Source organism: Schistocerca gregaria, chromosome 6, assembly GCF_023897955.1.
Source record: "Schistocerca gregaria isolate iqSchGreg1 chromosome 6, iqSchGreg1.2, whole genome shotgun sequence".
Lineage (NCBI taxonomy): Eukaryota > Metazoa > Arthropoda > Insecta > Orthoptera > Acrididae > Schistocerca > Schistocerca gregaria.
The window spans coordinates 4,665,128-4,685,250 of record NC_064925.1 but is presented as its reverse complement, the minus strand read 5'-3'; the positions used below and the strand labels follow the sequence as shown (position 1 = coordinate 4,685,250).

General features: G+C 38.5%; 1 protein-coding gene across 7 annotated transcripts in view; it reads right to left on the bottom strand.

Moving 5' to 3' along the window:
* The window catches only part of LOC126279134 (protein mothers against dpp-like), a 130,461-nt gene extending 112,469 nt beyond the window's left edge, over nt 1-17,992 (bottom strand). For 2 of the 7 annotated variants that reach the window (XM_049979628.1, XM_049979633.1), the window contains exons 1-2: nt 17,105-17,155; nt 12,647-12,945 (exon numbers count right to left, since the gene is read on the bottom strand). In XM_049979628.1, coding sequence (XP_049835585.1) covers nt 12,647-12,945; nt 17,105-17,144 — 339 coding nt within the window. In that variant the 5' untranslated portion in view covers nt 17,145-17,155. The other 5 variants (XM_049979629.1, XM_049979630.1, XM_049979635.1 and 2 more) reach the window with 5 other exon arrangements.
* Between the last annotated feature and the right edge of the window lie 2,131 nt (nt 17,993-20,123).

The window sequence follows — 20,123 nt, the reverse complement described above, 5'->3', positions numbered from 1 at the left end:
AGAGGGTGCGTTTCTTGATGAGGTATCGAATAAATTGCTTCCCCCTACTTATACCTCCCGAGGAGATCACGAATGTAAAATTAGAGCATGCACGGAGGCCTTCCGGAACCCGTTCTTTCTGCGAACCTTATATGACTGGAACAGGAAAGGGAGGTGATGACAGTGTCACATAAAGTGCCCTCCGTCACACACCGTTGGGTGGCTTGTGGAGTATAAATGTAGATGATGTAGATGTAGATGCATGGGTGTAATAATAGCTGTCACGTACGTCAGCAACATCAGCACACGTGCAGAAATAGTTCTGTCCAATACACAGCTTAGCATGTTGGATGCAATGCAAACTTGGCATCTAGCCACCAAATAAGCTGTATTCTGGAGGTTTTAATGTTAATTATTATTAAAATGAAGGATAAAACTAATGCAGTAAGGAGGTACAAAACGGACAATTTACAGAGGAAGAAAGAATGACTAATTACAGAAACCTATCTACAAACTACACTACTATTTAAGCATATCCAAATTTCACAGCAGATATATACATAATGTATAAAACACTATAAGGAAAGTACCTATATACAATGAAAGAAAGAATAATTGTAGGAGTATGGTCACACTCTGGACAAACTATGAAAGATAATGAGATTGTGCCCGTCTACAGCAACACTTATTAAATGCAGGTGTAATAGTAGTATGAATATGGAAGGATTGAAACAGGTAAGTCGAAATAATAGACATGCTCTGAATATTTACACTCTTATAAAAGGAGGACTGGATGGATTTCAGCAATAGATAAAGAAATGCTTCTTTCCATTCCCTGTCACCATTCTTTGTAGATCAATACACCCCTTCCTAGTAGACTTGAGAGAGGTGGGGCTAAGCATAGCTACGTTTGCTTGTGTTGGTTAACACATAATGAACATTTCTTTTCTTTCGTTAGCAATCTGGATTTGCAAACGCAAGAGTCATACAAAATGTGAGGACAGTGGTTTATGCATATCATCGAACTGTATAGAAGTATATTGTCCCTTCAACCTTGAAACTGGGGGGGGGGGACTTAATTGTTATTCTATGGAAGATAATACTATTGAACTCAAACATTAAAGAGTGTCATCTGTTCACGGCAAATCTGTAAGAGAGAAACAGTCTTTGAATTGTCAGAGAGAATGTCAAGTATTGTGTATTTTAAATGCCATAAGATGTTGTTATATGTGTCCTAATGGCAAAAATAAAATCTTAAAGGACATTAAGTGGTACTGAAATGTCGTTTTCAGCACAAGTGATAACTTGTGATGAATCTAGATGTGAATATGTATAAATTGTACCACATATGTACTTGATGTGTCAGCAACACATAGATATAGGCTTACCGTATTTACTCGAATCTAAGCCGCACTTTTTTTCGGTTTTTGTAATCCAAAAAACTGCCTGCGGCATAGAATGAGTGCAAAGTAAGCGGAAGTTCTGCCGTCGAATATATGTAGCACTACACAGGCATGCTTTGCAGGCACAAAGATAAATACTGGTGCCAAAACCTCTGCATCAGTAAATAAATTTAAAAAAGGGTGAAAGACGAGCTTTTTTTCTCTGCCCCAAGTTTTGACCACTACATTTTCATACATTATACAACAAAGTAAATACAAATTCCGTATTGTTCATCTTCAAATGAAGCAGCATTTCCATGTACTACGAAAATCTGACTGGCAAGACTGTTTGGGATGTTTGTCAATATGGGCAACTCTACGTTCTGAATTTTTTCCCACCTGTGAGAAGAGATGGTTGCTAATAGGAACTTTTATGAATTGTGAATCACATGCACTATTCTCTTCAACATACGAATAATTCAAATATAAGCATTTTGCTATGCATTTGTTTCGTGTTTGCTGCTATCTCATTTAAATCCTGTCTGCCTAATAAATAACGAAACTAGAGCGAGACAACAGCAAACGCAGAAGAATATACATATTATGTCATGTTTATATTCATATTATTCATATGCCTAATAGTGATACAGTCTGAAATGAAGCACGGCAATTGACTAGATTTTTAAATCTACGATGACTCTAATTTCTGTGCAGAATGTAATGTACTAAAGAGGCGTCTGCAAAGATTTTCAAACGGAGAAAATTTTTCGCTAAACTCTCATTCAGAACATTTCATCGTACGCAGTCTATTATTTGGTTCTTGTTGATCATTATCAAAGAAAGCAGCAGTGTAAGCAACAACAAATAGCACTCTCTTGCCATTGTTTCGGTTATGAGGCGATTCCTCTCTCTTTTTTTTAAATTGTAAGCGGCGGTAGCGCGCACAAAAGCAAGGCATGACGCGAGCGGTGACAGGCCGTAAACACTCATTATCAGAATGCGACAAACAATGCATGACACAGTACAGTAATGCATTTTCATTTTAAAAGTGACGTAAACACCTATAACAAAGAGAACGGCACTCAAAGAAAAACAAGCAATGAATTCAAACTAGACGAAGCACATGAAAAAGGAAGGGTACCCGTATAAACATGGACGGAGCGCCTAACGCATAGCTATGGCTTGCTGGTAAAGCTCAACTTCTAAGCTTACGACTTGAACCAAACAACTGTAGCTGTATCACCGTTCATTCGACCTAAATTATGTCTCATATTACAATGGACCAACTTTGTTTCGATTTGGAGGCACGGCCTAAAACTTTTCTATACCCTTGAATTTCGAGTCTCAAATTTCAGGTGCGGCTTACACTCGGGAAATTCTTTTTTTCCTCGATTTCGAGCCTCATTTTTCGGGTGCAGGTTAGATTCGAGTGTGGCTCAGATTTGAGTAAATACGGTATGTATGCTTAGGTTAAATCATATTATGTTGAACTGCAATGCTTATTTTGTATATGTTATTTGAAACCACATATGTATCAGCAAAACTGACATCAACAGAAACTATTCAATCATCAAATGCTTGGTGTATGTGCTGTAAAAAGATTACAATTAATGTGTTATAGTGAGTGAATGTGCAGGTGCTCACAATGAGCCAAACATTTTAGGTTCATTTGTAGCAGCGAGGGACACTAGATTTCCTGGGGACCACGTATAAGGTCATGTTTATAGGCTTACCTAAAATTTGGTGAGATTTTGACATGATGCTGAATGGACAGACTGACTTTGGTCACTGAAATATGTCACGCAAGATGTGGTTCCAGTATCACATGTAGGAAATGACAGGCTTTTCCACAGCAGCATCAGAAACTCTCAATCATGCACTCACCCATACACACTAACCTACAGAGTAACTCTATGGACATATTTATGACTTTAAATTCATCATTACCTAAAAACTGTGAAAACAAACTGTACCGCCTAGTCATGTTGCACCAAGGGACTTATGAGGTGCGCGCACAACAGACACTGCTTAACCTATGGAGGTGGAGAAGGAGGAGGAAGAGGAGAATTATGTTCAATGTCCCATCAACAATGACGTCATTAGAGACACACCTAAAGTTCAAATTAGGGAAGGATAGGGGAGGAAATAGGCCATGCCCTTTCAAAGGAATCAGCCCAGCATTTGCTTGAAGCTACTTAAGGAAACCAGAGAAAACCTACATCAGGATGGCCGTATGCGGGTCTGAGCAGTCGTCCTCCCAAATGTGAGTCAGTGTGCTAACCACTGCACCCTCTCACTCGGTCTTAACCTGTGTAAGCGTAACCCTGCAAGAGGCATGTAACAGTTACTCCGCAATAATGGAGCCATGGGCTCTGACTTTGAACATGGCCTTTGTTGCCTCATGGACTTCGAAAATTAACCTTTCACAATATATAAATAAAACTGTAACATAAGAGAGAGCTGGCACATCTAGGGTATACATCACAATAAGATTGGCCATCAATAAATGTATTTTACACACCGGACAGTCCAAAGATACAATATAAGTTAGGATTGGAAATAAATTTTAATGTTATGATTGTATGTAGAAAGAGGACAGCCCTTGTATAGTGTCGACCAATAATCATGGACAACAGCAGTATAAAGCAGGGGGGCAGTTGTATTGGAACTTATGCTAGTTTACACAAATGGGTACAAGTCTTATTTTTTTCTGTGTATTTTTATCCAATCATTCCCCTAAGTAGTTTATGGCAAAGATTAAAACACAGTATGCCCACAGCAATCAGGCCTGTGCAGCTAGCAAGAAAAGATGAAGAACATTAATTTTCTTAAGTTTTTAAAAGCTCCTATCAGATGTTTCACCGATCTTGTATTGTCTGTCTTTTCCTGGCCATGATAGAGCCAGGATGTTTAGTTCACTAATGATGTAGAATATATTAATTCTTATGGTATGAAGTCAACTTCACTTACTAGTTACATATTTCACATGCTCTATCTATCTGCCTTACTGGTACCTGTAAAATTTTGATGAAGCAGAGCAAGCTGGCTGTCATAACATTGTCTTCAAAGAATAAGAAGATCTAAATACCTTCAAGGCTCAAATAATTATCATCTAATAATTCAATATTATGTCTGACAGAGTTTTTTGTGTATACAAAAATCGTAAGTCAGACTGTCTGGAATACGAGACCTGTGCCTAAATTAGGTGAGACACACGCTCCCTAGAAAACTCACTATTGTTGAGCCTTTTGTGTGGTGCCAGCCAATTTTCATAGTTATTATTAGTCTAAAATTATTAATTAATCAGTAGAAAATATTATTAAAAATATTTGCTACCTGTGACTTATCATTTATAGTCCTTCAATTTAGTTCAATAATGATGCTGTCCTGCTATGTGGATGGCTGGTGTCTCTCGTTTCATTATCTTCCATATAGCGTTAAGCCTATTGCCAGAATTACTATTTTCTGACATTATGTGCATGTTCTTTGATTTTTAGTGATCATTACTTTTTACATGGCTGTTTAATGTCCTTTAGATTAGCTTATGCACAAAGCTATTTTCAAATAATGATATTAAATAATAACAGAATTGATTACATATGTTAGACTTTGGTTCATTATAAATTTCACCCAAAGTCATCTCTTGTAAACTAGTCTCAAAAACATTTGACCTGGAGTCATTAATTATCGTAACTCATTTCCACTGAGGAGTATCCATACTGTAAGACAAAATGTTATTTATCTCAACTAACTGTCCATTATGATCATGACCAGAAAGAGCATTTACTACTGGGTAAACAGTTATTTTCTTGCTGTGAGCTTCATAATATGAAACATTATCAGTTAGGAACCTACTGTCTTTAACCAGCCATGTTGGAAAGTTAATTACTGAGATCAAATTGAAGGATCCAAACCAGGTTTCAAGATTATATTTCGTATCAGAAGCCTTTAAAAAATCTACACTGAAGTCTACTATTAACTATTTGCTGCTCTCTGACAGATAGCACAGTAAAAGCAAACAATACAATTATGAAAAGGTTATATTGCTACGCATCATAAAAATGATATGTTGAGTTGCAGGCAGGCACAACAAAATGACTGTTACACACCAAAGTATCAGCCAAAGTCTTCTTCAGAAAAGAAAGGGAAATACACACATACATTCAAACAACCAGCTGCTTTAGTTGGACTGCAACTGTTGTGGATCGTGTATAACAGAATATTGGGGTGGGGGGGTGGGGCAGGTGGGAGGAGTGAGTGCCACCCCCTGAGTGCAGAAGAGTGCTGTCAGGCAGGGCACACAGTGGCTACTGTAGAAGGCAGCACAACAAGGCTCAGGCAGTGTCAGGTTACTGCGGGAAGGGAGGGGGAGGGGGGAGCAGAAAAGGAGAGGAGCAGAGAAGGGAAAATACTGGTGGATGCACTGGCAAGGAGTGAGCATGATGAGTGTGAGAGGACATGGATTGGGAGGAGGTTATAGAACTGAGAGGGCAGACAATGTTGGGTGGCAGATGTGGGGACATTAGGTTATTGTAGGCTGAGGCCGGGATAATTTCTGGAACAGAGAATGTGTTGTAAGGTTAACTCCCATTTGCAGAGTTCAGAAATGCTGGTGGTGGAGGGGAGGATTCAGTTGGCCTGAGTTGTGAAGCAGCCATTACAATCAACCATGTTATGTTCAGCTGCGTGTTGTGCAAGGTCCACTTTGTTCTTGACCACAGTTTGGTGGAGGCCATTCATCCTGATAGAAAGGTAGTTGGTGGTCATGCCAATATAAAAAGCTGTGTAGTGATAGCATCAGAACTGGTATATGACATGGCTACTTTCACAAGTGGCCTGACCTCTAATGTGATAGGACAAGTTTGTGACAGGACTAAAATAACTGCTAAATGGGTGGATTGAGCAGGTCTTGCACCTGGTTCTTCTACAGGAATATGATCCATATGTCATGGGGCTGGGATTGGGAGTGTCATAGGGATGGACCAGGATGTTGTTGGTGTTGGGTGGGCAAGGGAATACCACTTAAGGAGGGGTGGGAAGGAAACTGGGTAAGATGTTCATTTCACAGCATGAGGACAGCTAAGAAAAGCCCTGACAACACATGTTCAAACCCAGGGTAGTACTGGATGATGGAGGAGGGTACTCCTTTCTAGCTGGTTCTTAGGGAGTGTGTGGGGATATGGCACACGAAATGTGTTGGCAGACTATGTCTGGGTGATAGTGCCTGTCTGTGAAGATCTTTGTGAGACCCTCAGCATACTGGACAAAGGATTTCTTGTCACTGCAGATATATCATCCCCAGGTGGACAGGCTGTATGGGAGGGATTTTTTTGGTGTGGAAGGGATGGCAGCTGTCGAAATGCTGATACAGATGTGGTTGGCAGGTTTGATGTGAGCAGAGGTGTGGATGAGCTGTCAGAGAGGAGAGGGTCAACATTAGATAGAAAAGGATCAGGTAAAGCAGATGGGAGAGATGGTGCTGAGGTGAAAGAATGAAGATAGGTAGTCTTGGCCCTGAGTCCAGATCATAAAGATATCATCAATGAGCCTGAACCAGACCAGGTGTTTGGGAGGCTACGAAGGTTTTCTCTAGACAGCCCATAAACAGGTTAGCATAGGAGCTTGGCCATCACTGTGCCATGGATTTGTTTGTGTTGCTTCCCTTCTAAGGAGAAGCAGTTGTGTGTGAGGATAAAGTTAGTAAGTTTTTTTTGAGAAATAAGGTAGTGGGTTTGGAATCTGAATGACAATGGGAGAGGTAGTGTTCAATAGTGGCAGGAAATGGGCATGAGAATGTTACTGTATAGGGAAGTGATGTCAATGGTGACAAGTTGCGATCCAGGAGGGGTAGGGGGGGGGGGGGAGTGGAGAGTATGCAAGGAAGCGGTTGGTATCTTTGAAATGGGAGGCTAGGTTTTGGGCAATTGATTGTAGGTGTTGGTCATTGTGGGCCACTAATCTTTCAGTGGTACTGCAATAACCAGCTACAATGGGGTATCCAGGATTGTTGGGTTTGTAGATTTTGGGCAGCACGTAGAAAGTGGGAGTGTGGGGTGACATACCAATGAGGAGGAAAATGGATTTAGGGGTGTGGTTCTGGGAATGGTCTAAGGCTTTAAGGAGGGATTGAAGGTTATGTTGAACTTCTGGGGTGAGTTTACTCTGGCAGAGTTTATAAGTGGAGGAGTCACACATCTGGCAAAAGCCTTCCGCCTTGTAGTCACTGCAATCCACAGCAACAGTGGTCGAATCTCTGTATGCAGGTAGTGTTACTAGGTGATGATCTGTCTTGAGGCTGTGCATGGTTGTCCTTTCTTCTGAAAGGTTCCAGCTGCAGTCCATCTAATGCAGCCACAGATAGCAGTCAAGTGTGCCTGAGGTGTGCCTGCTTGTGTGTGTGTGTGTGTGTGTGTGTGTGTGTGTGTGTGTGTGTGTGTGTGTGTGTGTGTGTGTGTGTGTTTCCCTATTCTGTAAGATGGCTTTGGGAAAAAAGTTTAGCATGTAACAGTCTTTTTACTGTGCCTGTCTGCAATTCAACGTGTCACCTTTATGGTGAGTAGATAGCACAGTAAGGAGTCTAGACTCCTCATAAACAGTTCAATATTTCTCAATGGGATTCTACTCACAATTACAATTAAAAGTGATCTATTTTTCAGTATTAATGCGTAAGCACACATGTGCTGATCACTACAAAATATGTGTGTCTAGAAGTTTCTGAACAATGAGGTGGAGATCTCTCTTTTAGGTAATTTTTTGAACTAAATGTGTTTTCATTATTTTGAGCAGATGATAGAGATGATTATGAAATCCTTGTAATGGATGTGATGACAGCTACAAAACTGACATTGCTTTTCATAATGCCAAAATGCAAAATTGTGTTCCAGGCCTTTTACATATAAAAGTGGTTGTTCATACAGATGGTGGTGGTTTAATGATCTTCCACTGTCTGAACATATAGGATTTGCTGTGTAGTGTGATGACACATTCAAAACATAAACATCAGAAACACCTGAAGGGTGATGAGATACTGGAATACAACACCTACAGCCCACCACTAACTTTTTTCTGGAAGAACATTTTCTTCAAAAGCTATATGGCTAGCTTTCAGATGTCTTTGTTTGCACCAGATGAAACACACATCTTGCCATTCCAAATTAGTTTGTAGCACCTCATCTGCCTAGACTGCACTTCTCAGTGAATGAAACTTCCTAGATCATACTCAGACATTTATGTTGGGTAACATACACTGTTATGCTCCCCAACTTCTCACATGTCAGAAGTGCTTGAGACTGTAAACACAATTGGTATTTTAACCAACAAAGAGCCATTTTGCATTTTTCATTGTGACTATGTTTTATTTGCCCTGTGAACAGATATGGCATTGAATAAATTATTTTGTTCATTATCTTATAGCATCTCCCTTTTCCCAAGATGTAGGGAAATCTGTCGCATTGTATTTTATGGACTGCACTTCCTATATCTGTCTGTTAAGACAGCAGAATTATTACAATCATTATTTTTGCATTACTTTAATTCAGATAATATGTGGCTAGGTGGCTAAGTGGTTGAAGTGTCAGACTACGGATCCAGCAGGCTCAGGTTTGATGCCCATTCAATCCTATGACTTTTTTGATGTCACCTCTAGCAATGTATGCTGACCTAAGAAATGCCAAGTTGCACTGAGGTTCAGAGTTCACATTAAACTATAAATCCAACAATAACTGGCTGAATAAGTCAGTTCAAAGGTCAAATAAAGGCAAAGAAATGGCACATCCAATATGTGCTACATCCAGTCTTTGGGTTGATGAGAGCCTTATCTTTTTATCTTTTTTAATTCACTCAATACAAGAAAGTCCACCCTAATTCCACTTACTCCAATCAATAACTTTCCCCATGGGTGTCAACCAGGTGCAGCAAAGCTGATGTTCAATGCGCAGAGTCCTGGTGCCTCAAGGTGACAGGAATCTACTCCTTGGCATGCATACGGAGCTAACAGTTCAGGCACCACATGGGTGATCTCTTTGTTATTAGGGTGCTACTATCAAGAGGATACTTGAAACACTCGCCATGTCAGGTTAGATACTGTGTTAGCTTTTTAGTGCAATTGTATGTACACAGTTACTGCGCATAAGTGAGCAATATTTAAGTTGTCCTCAACTGACCTGCACTACTGAAAAGTAGATGGTCAAAAGCCTCTTTCTCACCGCAAAAAAGGTCCAAACATGTACTTTAGCCAAGAAATCTGTGGTTATAGCATATAAACAGAGGTTATGTCCACAAAAGAAAGAGAAAGTGAGAGAATAGCTGGGCTGACATTGGATTTTCGGCAAGGGTTCAAGGGTAAAAGAAGTGAAGATGGTCAAAGACAAGAGATTGTAGAATCCTTGCAGCCATTTCTTTCCATTTGTTCTACGATGCTTTAAAAATTCAAAAAATGTGCAATCCAAACTGTTTGTCATTGGAACTTTTTGAATTTTTATTGCTACACTAATTTGTAGCCAGTTGGAGACATATGAGAGGTTTCCTCCATCTGCAGATTTGCCTGTTAATGTGTAGTTACACCTCTGATTAAAGCTCTGAGTCTTTGAGGGAGGAGTGCTGGGTTAGATAGCTAATCTGCAAATCATTTGCTATTTTTTGTACATTTTCTAATGCTGGAATATTTAAGTATTTTGAAGCTTCAACGTATTTTTACTCATTTCAGTGAAATTCAAAATATTTGTTTCTGTTTACTTTCTTTGTTTGCTGAAATAACATTTTACTTCCTTCAGGAATTCTGTTTCCCTTACTCTATTATCTGAGTAGTCATTCTAATATTCCATATATTATTTTCTGAGTTAAATGGGTGTGTTTCACTGAGCAATAATCCCTCCCCTTGCCACCCCACTCTCTCTCTCTCTCTCTCTCTCTCTCTCTCTCTCTCTCTCTCTCTCTCTCTCCCCCCCCCCCCCTCCCCTCGTACTACATATAGTTTCATAATGAAGGGACATCTCTTTGCCATTCCTAGAGAGTTGAACTAATATAAAAGTTTTGATGTTTCCGGCAGAGTGAGTCAACCAAAATACTATGACATTTTGACGAGTCTTACTTCCATTATCTACCAGCAAAGTGACAAGATAAAACAACATGTCTTTTGACGAACTCATCCAGCTGGAAATACATGAACTTTACATTAGCAAGTGAAAGCCTGTGAACACTCAATACCCAATGACAGACCCACTAGCATTTGGATCATATATAAAAAGGGTTACAAAAGCTGTAAGAAAAGAGGCAATGTCTCTGTAACACTACAGTATGTGTGTATAGCATTAACACATAGTTATTGAATAAGTACAAGGTGTACAACTTTGCTTCCACCGTTTGCTGATAGGTGGCAGCAACGGTAAGCAGCGGTCGAAAGAAACAGATCGCAGATGTCAGGGAGTTAGCTTGGACCTCTGTCAACATAACCTCATTCAAACATTAGTCGATTTGTGTCTGCATCATAAAGTTGTTCTGAATTGAAAATGTCAGTTTACCAGCCTAATTCTCGTCATTTGTGGGAGGTGTTACTGTTTTGTTTCAATATGATGAAAACAGTGGCTGGGTCTCATCGAATGCTCTCAAGTACATACGGTAAAGATGTTATTAGTGAAAGAATTTGTTGTGAGTGGTTTCCACACTTCAAGAACAATGATTTTAGCGATGTAGACCGGCATAGTGGTGGAAGAGAGAATGCTTACGAAGATGCAGAACTGGAGACATTTCTGAGTGAAGTCTTGTGTCAAACTCAAGAAGAATTGGCACAACTAGTGGGAGTGACACAGCAAGCCATTTCAAAACATCTCAAGGCTATGGGCATGATTCAGAAAGAAGGAACTTGGGTCCCGTGTGAGCTGAAACCAAGAGACATTTAATGGCGTTTGTGTGTTTGTGAACAGTTGCTTCAGAGGCAAAAACGGATGGGATTTCTGCATAGCATTGTGACCGGAGACGAAAAATGGGTTCATTACGATAACCCTAAATCCAAAAAAATCATAGGGATATCCCGGCCATGCTTCCACGTCGACGACCTAACCGCATATTCATGGCTCCAAGATTGTGCTCTGCATTTGGTGGGATCAGCTCGGCATCGTGTACTATGAGGTGTTAAAAACAAGTGAAGCAATCACAGGTGCTAGTTATCGAACACAATTAATGCATTTGAGCAGACCATTAAAAAACAAACAGCCGCAATACAACGAGAGTCACGATAAAGTGACTTTTCAACATGACAATGCTCAACCCCACATTGCAAAAGAGGTCAAACCGTAATTGGAAATGTTAAAATGGTAAGTCCTACCCCATCCGCTGTATTCTCCAGACATTGCTCCCTCTGATTATCACCTGTTTACATCAATGGCACATGGCCTGGCTGACAAACACTTCCGATCACACAAAGAAGTCACAGATTGGGTGGATTCGTGGATCGCTTCAAAAGATGAACCATTTTTTCGATGCGGGATTCATACACTGCACAAAAGATAGGAGAAAGTAATGGCCAGCAATGGAAAATACTTTGAATGACATGTGTAACCAATTTGTTTCATTAAAGCCTCAAATGTTTGGGGAGGGGGGGGGGGGGGGGGGGGGGAAGCAGAAGATAAGTTGTACACCTTGTATATCCCAGTGCAAAGAGGAGATATTTCTTTGTACAAGTTTCTTTTTTGTCCTGCTACATAAAATGTACAAAAAAGTTTTGTAACAACAACAACAAAATGGTTCAAATGGCTCTGAGCACTATGGGACTTAACTTCTTTGCTCATCAGTCCCCTAAAACTTAGAACTACTTAAACCTAACTAACCTAAGGACATCACACACATCTCTGGCCGAGGCAGGATTCAAACCTGCAACTGTAGCGGTCGCGCGGTTCCAAACTGTAGCGCCTAGAACCGCTCGGCCACTCTGGCTGGCCAACAACAACACAACAACTGTCTAAAGTCTGCAACAAGGGCAATGCCAATCAGGGTGCTTCTCCTCCACAGTACATATATTGCTGATCTCAAGCTACCCCCCTCTACAGTACATATATTGCTGATCTAGACCTACCCAAAGGCATCAAACACACTTAAAATATTCTAATTTTAGCTCTCATTTACTCAAATACTTAGTAACCATAATGTCAGTGCAATTTAATGAGATACCACCCCCACCACTACTACTGCGTATGAATTCTAAGAGTTTAACTCAGAGCAGGGTTAACAAAACAAACTACTACTACAAATAAAATTGTTCATTGTTAACTGTATGACATATTAAAACTTACTTGTAGTCTTCCATCTAAACTACGAGGTATAGTAACACAGTCACTGGCTTGGCCTGGTGAACTTAGAGCTCTTTCAAGCTCCTCAATGGCTCCTTTCTTTTTTTTTAGTTTCTTCACTAAAGAATCAACTGCTTTCTCTGCCCACTTTTCTTCTTCATCTCCTTGCTTCCAGCCGAGAAGTTTCTTCACAGCAGGACTGGTAAATGAGAATAAGCTATTCAATGATGAAATTGGGCCACCAGCTCCTGATGACTCTGCCTCATCAGTATCCATTTCAATTCCAATTAAATCTATTTCCTCTGAAACAAAAAAAGGGGAATATTTTATAAGAATATTTATGTTGGGATCTCAATTGTCACTTAAACTTGTTCCATCTTTCCTCTCTCTTTTATTTGCTCTATTAATTGTACCTTACACAACAAGGAATCTTTATTTACAAATCACTGAAACAAAAGGGAACTCTACAGATTTGTTACTAGTCAGTTAAAAGAGGGGCTGAACTGTATACTGCAAGAATGTTAACAACAATACAAGACACTATGCTAGACATATTCAAACAAAAACTGATTTCACAATCATATTCATGCAAAACATCAATGAGCCTTCCACACTATACTTCTCTATTATATGTAGCAAGTGCTCATTAAAAATATGTTAGAAAGGTATCATGTATGTTACTTACAAGTTGTTGTGAAAAACTGAGTGGCAAAAGCAAAGACAGTAAAATGCCACCACAATGAAGGTGCTGAGAGTGATAGAGAGAGAGAGAGAGAGAGAGAGAGAGAGAGAGAGAGAGAGAGAGAGAGAGAGAGAGTGTGTGTGTGTGTGTGTGTGTGTGTGTGTGTGTGTGAAAGAGAGAAAAAGAGAGAGAGAGAGAGAGAGAGAGAGAGAGAGAGAGAGAGAGAGAGAGAGAGAGAGAGATTGGGGGTGGGGGTGGAGGAGAGAGAGAGAGGGGGGGGGGGGGGAGGAGATAGGGACAACTAGCTTTGTGTGCCAGATGTCATGCAGTATCATGAAAGATAATAAAAAGTACTAAGTCTGCTTTGAGTAAGAATATGAAGGTTTTCCAGGATGATGGAATGACAACAATATTATAAAAAGGATATAGATGCTACTCACCACATAATAGAGGCGGCACTGAGTTGTAGACTCAGGCCACAGCCACTGGAGATAGTGGCTGTTGTGTGTGTGTGTGTGTGTGTGTGTGTGTGTGTGTGTGTGTTCCCAAAGAAGGCCTTGCAGCCAAAAACTTTAATGTTAGCAGTCTTTTCTTTGTGCCCATCTGTGACTCAATACCTCCTGTATGTTATGACTAGCTCTCTATCCTTTCATAATACCATACAATGGAAAATCCAGGGTCGAATGTAACAATATTATGAAAAGGAAAGTTGCTACTCACCATACAGCGGAGACACACTACCTGCAGCTCAGCATCTCTGCTATATGGTGAGTAGCAAATTTCCTTTTCGTAATATGTTAAAGTTATTTTGCGTGAGCAAATGTTTAAATACATCCACTATATTTTTGGGCCAAAACTGCTCAGTATATCAGTTCTCATATCTAATTTCATTAATTTATCACTTCTAACAACCAACTAAGCCTCTGTGTATGCCCAAGTTTCAAAAACACGAGTTTACAACAACTGCTCACACTTCTAAACTTAACCTATTTTCTTTTTTATTTCTTTAGTTCCGAAGACCCAGGCAACAAGTGAACTGCAAAGATATGGAACATGTCATCTTTTACAGGGTTCACATGTAACTTAAAACAATAAAAGATGCAATGCTAGTAAGATATCAACTAAAGAACATATACTCAATTAACAGAAAACTGTGTTTCACTGCAGATAAATGAACAACATATACAGGAAGCACAACAAATAAATAAATGAATACAAAAACCAAATTCTCACCTCTACGATACTGCGCACAATAATGTGGGAGTCGTGAAAATTCGAAGTTAATATGTGCTTAAGAAGACAAAAGATTAAAATTATGATTCATGTGTACAAGTTTACTCTGTTCTTAAGTGTGAGATTTAAATGCATGAAATTTACGCGATACACCACAATCACATTTTAATTAGATATCCTTACATAAATTAATTAAAACAAGTTTTAAAACAATTGTAAGTTAGCAGTGACATTCATTTTGTCTCAGAAATTTATCAATAGTATACAAATATTTCTATACTTTTTACTATTTGAAATTTTCTTTGAACTTGATCCATTGTTTATGAAAACATTTAATATACTGTGGTGTTTAATATGGACTTCTTTTTGGACCAGATTAAAATTTATTTGGATCAAGGTGCAGATTGTTTTTGGTTCTTGTGTTGTAATCATGATGTTGGCTGTCTTCATAGAGAAAAAAGTTATTAGAGACAAAAGTCAATGTGTAAAAAATATATATATATTGTGAGGTAATGGTAATAAACCCCACCTTTCAAAACAGGTAGGCCTATCAGGAAGGGTGCCTATAATGAATACTACTCATTATTCTAACACTTCTATTTAATTTTATTTTTGAGACATGTTGGTTCCCCAAGAATATAATACCATATGACATTAATGAATGAAATAGCCAAAGTAGAAAGCCTTAATGGTATCCACTTCCGCCACTGAAGAAACAACACAATCTTTAAAAAGAAAGTGGGCTGATCAATTACATTTGATGTCTACATATGCACCCAAGAGTCCTGTGCTGTCAATTTTCTGTATTGGCTGATCTCTACACTTTGTGTTAATTTCTTCCAGGTTTCTTTGTGGTGAAACCTAACATAATGAGGGGAAACCTTTTGAAGAAAACAAATTTAAGATTTCAGTGAAAACTTTGTTTACAGTTAGTTCAAGATTATCATCTGACAATATGTTAATGAGGATTACAGTGTAATCGGCAAATATGGTAAATTTATTCTTTGTGTAGGAATGAAGTGGGGAGTCTATAATGAACACCAGAAATAGCAGTGAACCTAAATTCTCAATTTCAGATTTTATGTGCATTCTATTAGCTTTACTTATTATCTTCTTTCAGGTGCCACAGTAAAGTTTGTAGTGCTGCTGTTTCTTTGGGTCAATACAAGTTCTGAGAAAACTGTATAGAATCCCCTTTGTTCTACAGGATTTTTTTATTCCTGCATTGAGCCACTTTTTTTTGTCAGTGCCTACACTGCTGTTTCTATCTTTTGGAGGTGACGAGTAGGGGTAGCTTCAAAGAAACGTATGAATTCACTTAAAAACATAACAAAGAGTGTGGTAAGTCCTGTTTCACTGGAAACTGGGCTCCGTCTCTCTCTTACAGGTTGTAGTTGACATTTTTAAGGGTCTCATCATTTATTGCACAAAAAGATTTCCAAGAATGTGCACAACTTTGCACAGCTTGATGTCAATGAATGTAAGCAATTGACCATCATGTCAGAAAGGCTATTAAAAAACTGGACACACTAACAGTGTTGACTGCTGAATTTATATGACAACTATCAGGCACCCTAATCGAAAAAATCAACTACTATCATCAATAAAAAGACAACTATACATCCTAAATCTACATTATCACTGCTATGATTCAGATGTCTTGCTGCACTTACAAATCTTACAAATACTTTTGTAACTCTAATCAAGGAGGAGAAATGCCAGTTATCTTGAATCAGTAAAAGAACACTTCTCCACAGTGAATAATTTGGGCAGACATTACAAGATTCAAGGTAAACAAATTTGGTGTACAGGGCCTTGAAAAATACTGAAATGAACAGTTAGCAGACTCAAATGTTAAATTCATAAAAATAATAAGACTATACAGCAATTTAAGTAGTAGAAAGTGCTAAGGACTTACACTAGCGGTATAATCAACAGTGACACAAAGCTTGTGACTATTGTACTGTAAACATATCTACATATTTACAAAGAGTTAAGTGAAAAGGAAAAAACTCTTATTCCTGTGCAGTTTTCTGCTGATATTTATCTCATTTGGATCCACATACAAGTGAAAATTGATTCAGGGAATGAGTGCGCGCGCGAAATAGGAGGAGCCTGTGGCGGCAAATGTTTCTCATACACCTAAATATATTCCAATGAAATGGAACTTAAAGAGGCCGAGCCTTTCTAGTCAAATTTACACACCCTTGCCGTAACGTCTTAATCATATCCCCCTGCCCCTTTTAAAGGCAGAAGCGCAACGCGTTGGCTACACAAACAAAATGAATTAATGAATTTGGTACACAAGTTTTATCACATTTGCAGACACGTTAGAATAGACAGGGAACAGTCTAAATGACAGATGTATATTCTAAATTTGCTATCTGCTATACCATTAGATAATTATATTCGACTAAGCATAGTAAACATGAAACTATCAAACTGATAGCAACAACTTTCTTTTCCTTGAGCATAATCACATGAAAGCTGAGCTTAAATTACTCCCTACAAAACCCCGTAAGAATAAGATGAACAAAACTACTGACTGTTAAATACAAATTCCTCTTCGACTTCATAAATATCCATCTTCAAATAGATGAAGCTTTATCTGGTATGTTGTACTCACATTTCGTAGCTGTTAAACCTTGTAGTTTCAATTTTTTAAAAGAAATCACATATTCGAACACTTTATGTTACAATTGTTTACAAAGTTTATGAATTTGTTTCAAAATATCAGTGCTTCTATTTACTGGCGACTCAAAGTCGGAGACAGAACCAACCTGATGTATTCATCCGCCAATGATTAGACATGGCAAAAAAACAAAAACACACATGAAGAAAATTTTAGCTATTTCTCATAAAAGCGTTATTTCTTCTTCGTGAACGTTGTTGGTTCTTTGTTCAGTTGGTAAAAACTCCCGTGTAGTAGGCCACAGAATGCGGCAGCCTCTTCCGTTTTTGACAAACGTTCGATTTCAGGTCATTTTCACGTGACGTCATAGCTCTGTTCTGTGAAAACAGAGAACATGTTATACTTCTGTAATAGCAGTGTACCTTTGTCATCAACACTAAGTCATTAGTCGTTCCAACAAACAGATTCAGTTACTTTTCGGCTTTTGGCACGCACGTATGGAAAGAGAACAAACGTGTGCGTTGCAGGACTAAGAAAAAGCAACAAATACCGAAAATCTCTTCGTATGACATAAAGTAGCTTACTGCTAGCAAGCAATGATATCAGTACGTGTCAATGCGCACATAAACTTGTATTTAAAATCAGCAGTTGTGTTAAGTAAAATGAAATGCAGGGACAAAATTTAGTCAATTGTTCTTCAACTGGGCGAAAAGAGACAACTTTGTTTAAGCAGTCACATAGTGTGTAAAGCAGCTGAAAAACTTTTAGAGACAAAAGTGATAGAAAATACTTGGACTTGCATCTTATAATTCTTGTTTACACAACCGCTGCAAAGACACGTCAGAAAGAATGACTAAGACGTAAGCCCCCAGATCGAAAACCGCCATTATGCGAGTACTTTTTAACACAGTGCCTACATACCCACACGTGTATAATATTTTACAAATGCATTTCTGATCCTTTAGTTCGTTAGATGTTCGGTTAAATTTGTAACCAGTTAGACCGTGCTACTATGGTAATTCCATTATGCACAAAGAAAGCAGTTTTAGCAAGTTCTGTCAGTACAACATAAACTGAAATGTATTACACATGTTAAATACATATTGCGTTTCTTTGTGGTTGGACGTGATATATACATATTAGGCCCAAAGGTCACTTTTAAAATGAGTGCCCCATTCATCCTCCTGCAACACCACAATTTTGCCAGTATTTAACTTTTTATTCTAAAACTCCATTAATCACCCAAGAAATTAATTGCAGTGGCATAAAATTCCTTTTACACTCAATCTTATGTCAATTTGAAACAGTCTTCTTATTTTTGAAGTGTTATAGGCTCTTGGATAAACAAAATAAACCCAATACCAACATTACCACCATTAGCCATTTGACATCTACTGTTGAATAAAAGCCTACTCAAGGCTTTCCCATGCATCTTGATAGAAAACTATATCAAGAATTTTTATTGGCCATTCAGAATTTTACAATGAAATAGGCTCAGTCTCTGGAGCACAGTATTTACATAGTAATAAACTACTGTCGATAAACTATAGTACAAACGTTAAGAACAGCAATAATAAAACACACTATGGTACAGAAAAATTTCTAAGAGCTGGTGTCAATAAGCTATACTATAACAAAGAAGGGCTGAGGCATAAACCCTGTGCATAACAAGTGGATAGATTATACAGGACATAATTATACAAGACAACCACAGTACATTATAATACAGTAAACTATAGTAAAATTTGTGACATGGTAATTTCCTCCTTAGGCATCTCAATTAATTCTTTAATATGGTAAAATGTGTGATCTGATAGATAGTTGTACCACACAATTTTAAAATGCTTTAGATCCACAGACCAAACATAAAATGATAATTCATTGGAAATTTAAGTGGTTTCACTTTGTGAAAATTTGCATTTCTTACTAAACTGGTCCTTGGTATGTCTAAATTAGCCTTACACATATTGGGAGTCCTTTCTGTATACATCTGCACTACAGGTTGTTCCCCCCCTTCCCCAGAAGGAGATTAACTCTGTTCAATTTTGTGCATTTAAGATATGACTTATAAATGTTCTTTCTCTGCTTTTACCCGATTTTCAGTTATATACAAAGTTCCAATCTTCACTACCTAGTCTGTCAATAAACACTCTTATGTACTCTTCCTTTTGCGACCTTTCAATAAGGACGTTCTAAGTTGTAGAAACATGATGAATGGGAACACCACTAAACTGCAAAAGGAGTGGAAAATGGAAGATGTGACAGAAGTTAGATATATGTTGAGGATGATAAACAGCAAGCTGCACAAGATGGTTACCTTCATCCTAACATTCAGTTTACACATTCTTGCAGAGTACATAAAATGCGGATCTATTTGAATGAAGCAAGGCCGTGCAACCAACATTTTGAGGGTGCTGCGAGATGTGGGTTTATGGAGTATTTTTAATATTTTGAAAGATAAATGGTGACTTGAAAGCAGCCATAAAAATGTTCCCTTTCCAACTCTGATAAAAATGTATGTAATACTGACTTTTAAACCATTTTTGTGAAAGAAAAACTCCGTAAGAGCTATGGGTGAGGGGGAGGGGGGGGGGAGGATGGAGAGAGGGAGGGAGGGTGGCAGTGGACCCCTGCCCCCTTGCCCCTGCATGTGGACACCATTGGAATGAAGGTAAGGGTTTATATACTCTACCAAATGCAGAGCTATAAATGCCAAAGATACAGTCACACCACATTAGGATGTAACAACAAGGCAACACACAAATCAGAGTCATTGTTGTTGATGCTAACTTCTGTATAAAATGCTCTGATGAGCACACTGCTTTGAGCCAGAACTGATTGGCCTTTTTAAAAGAAAAGGAAACTCAAGAAATTGACGTGACAAAAAAATTTTTGTACAGTGACACAGACTTGTGTATCTATCATTCACAAAG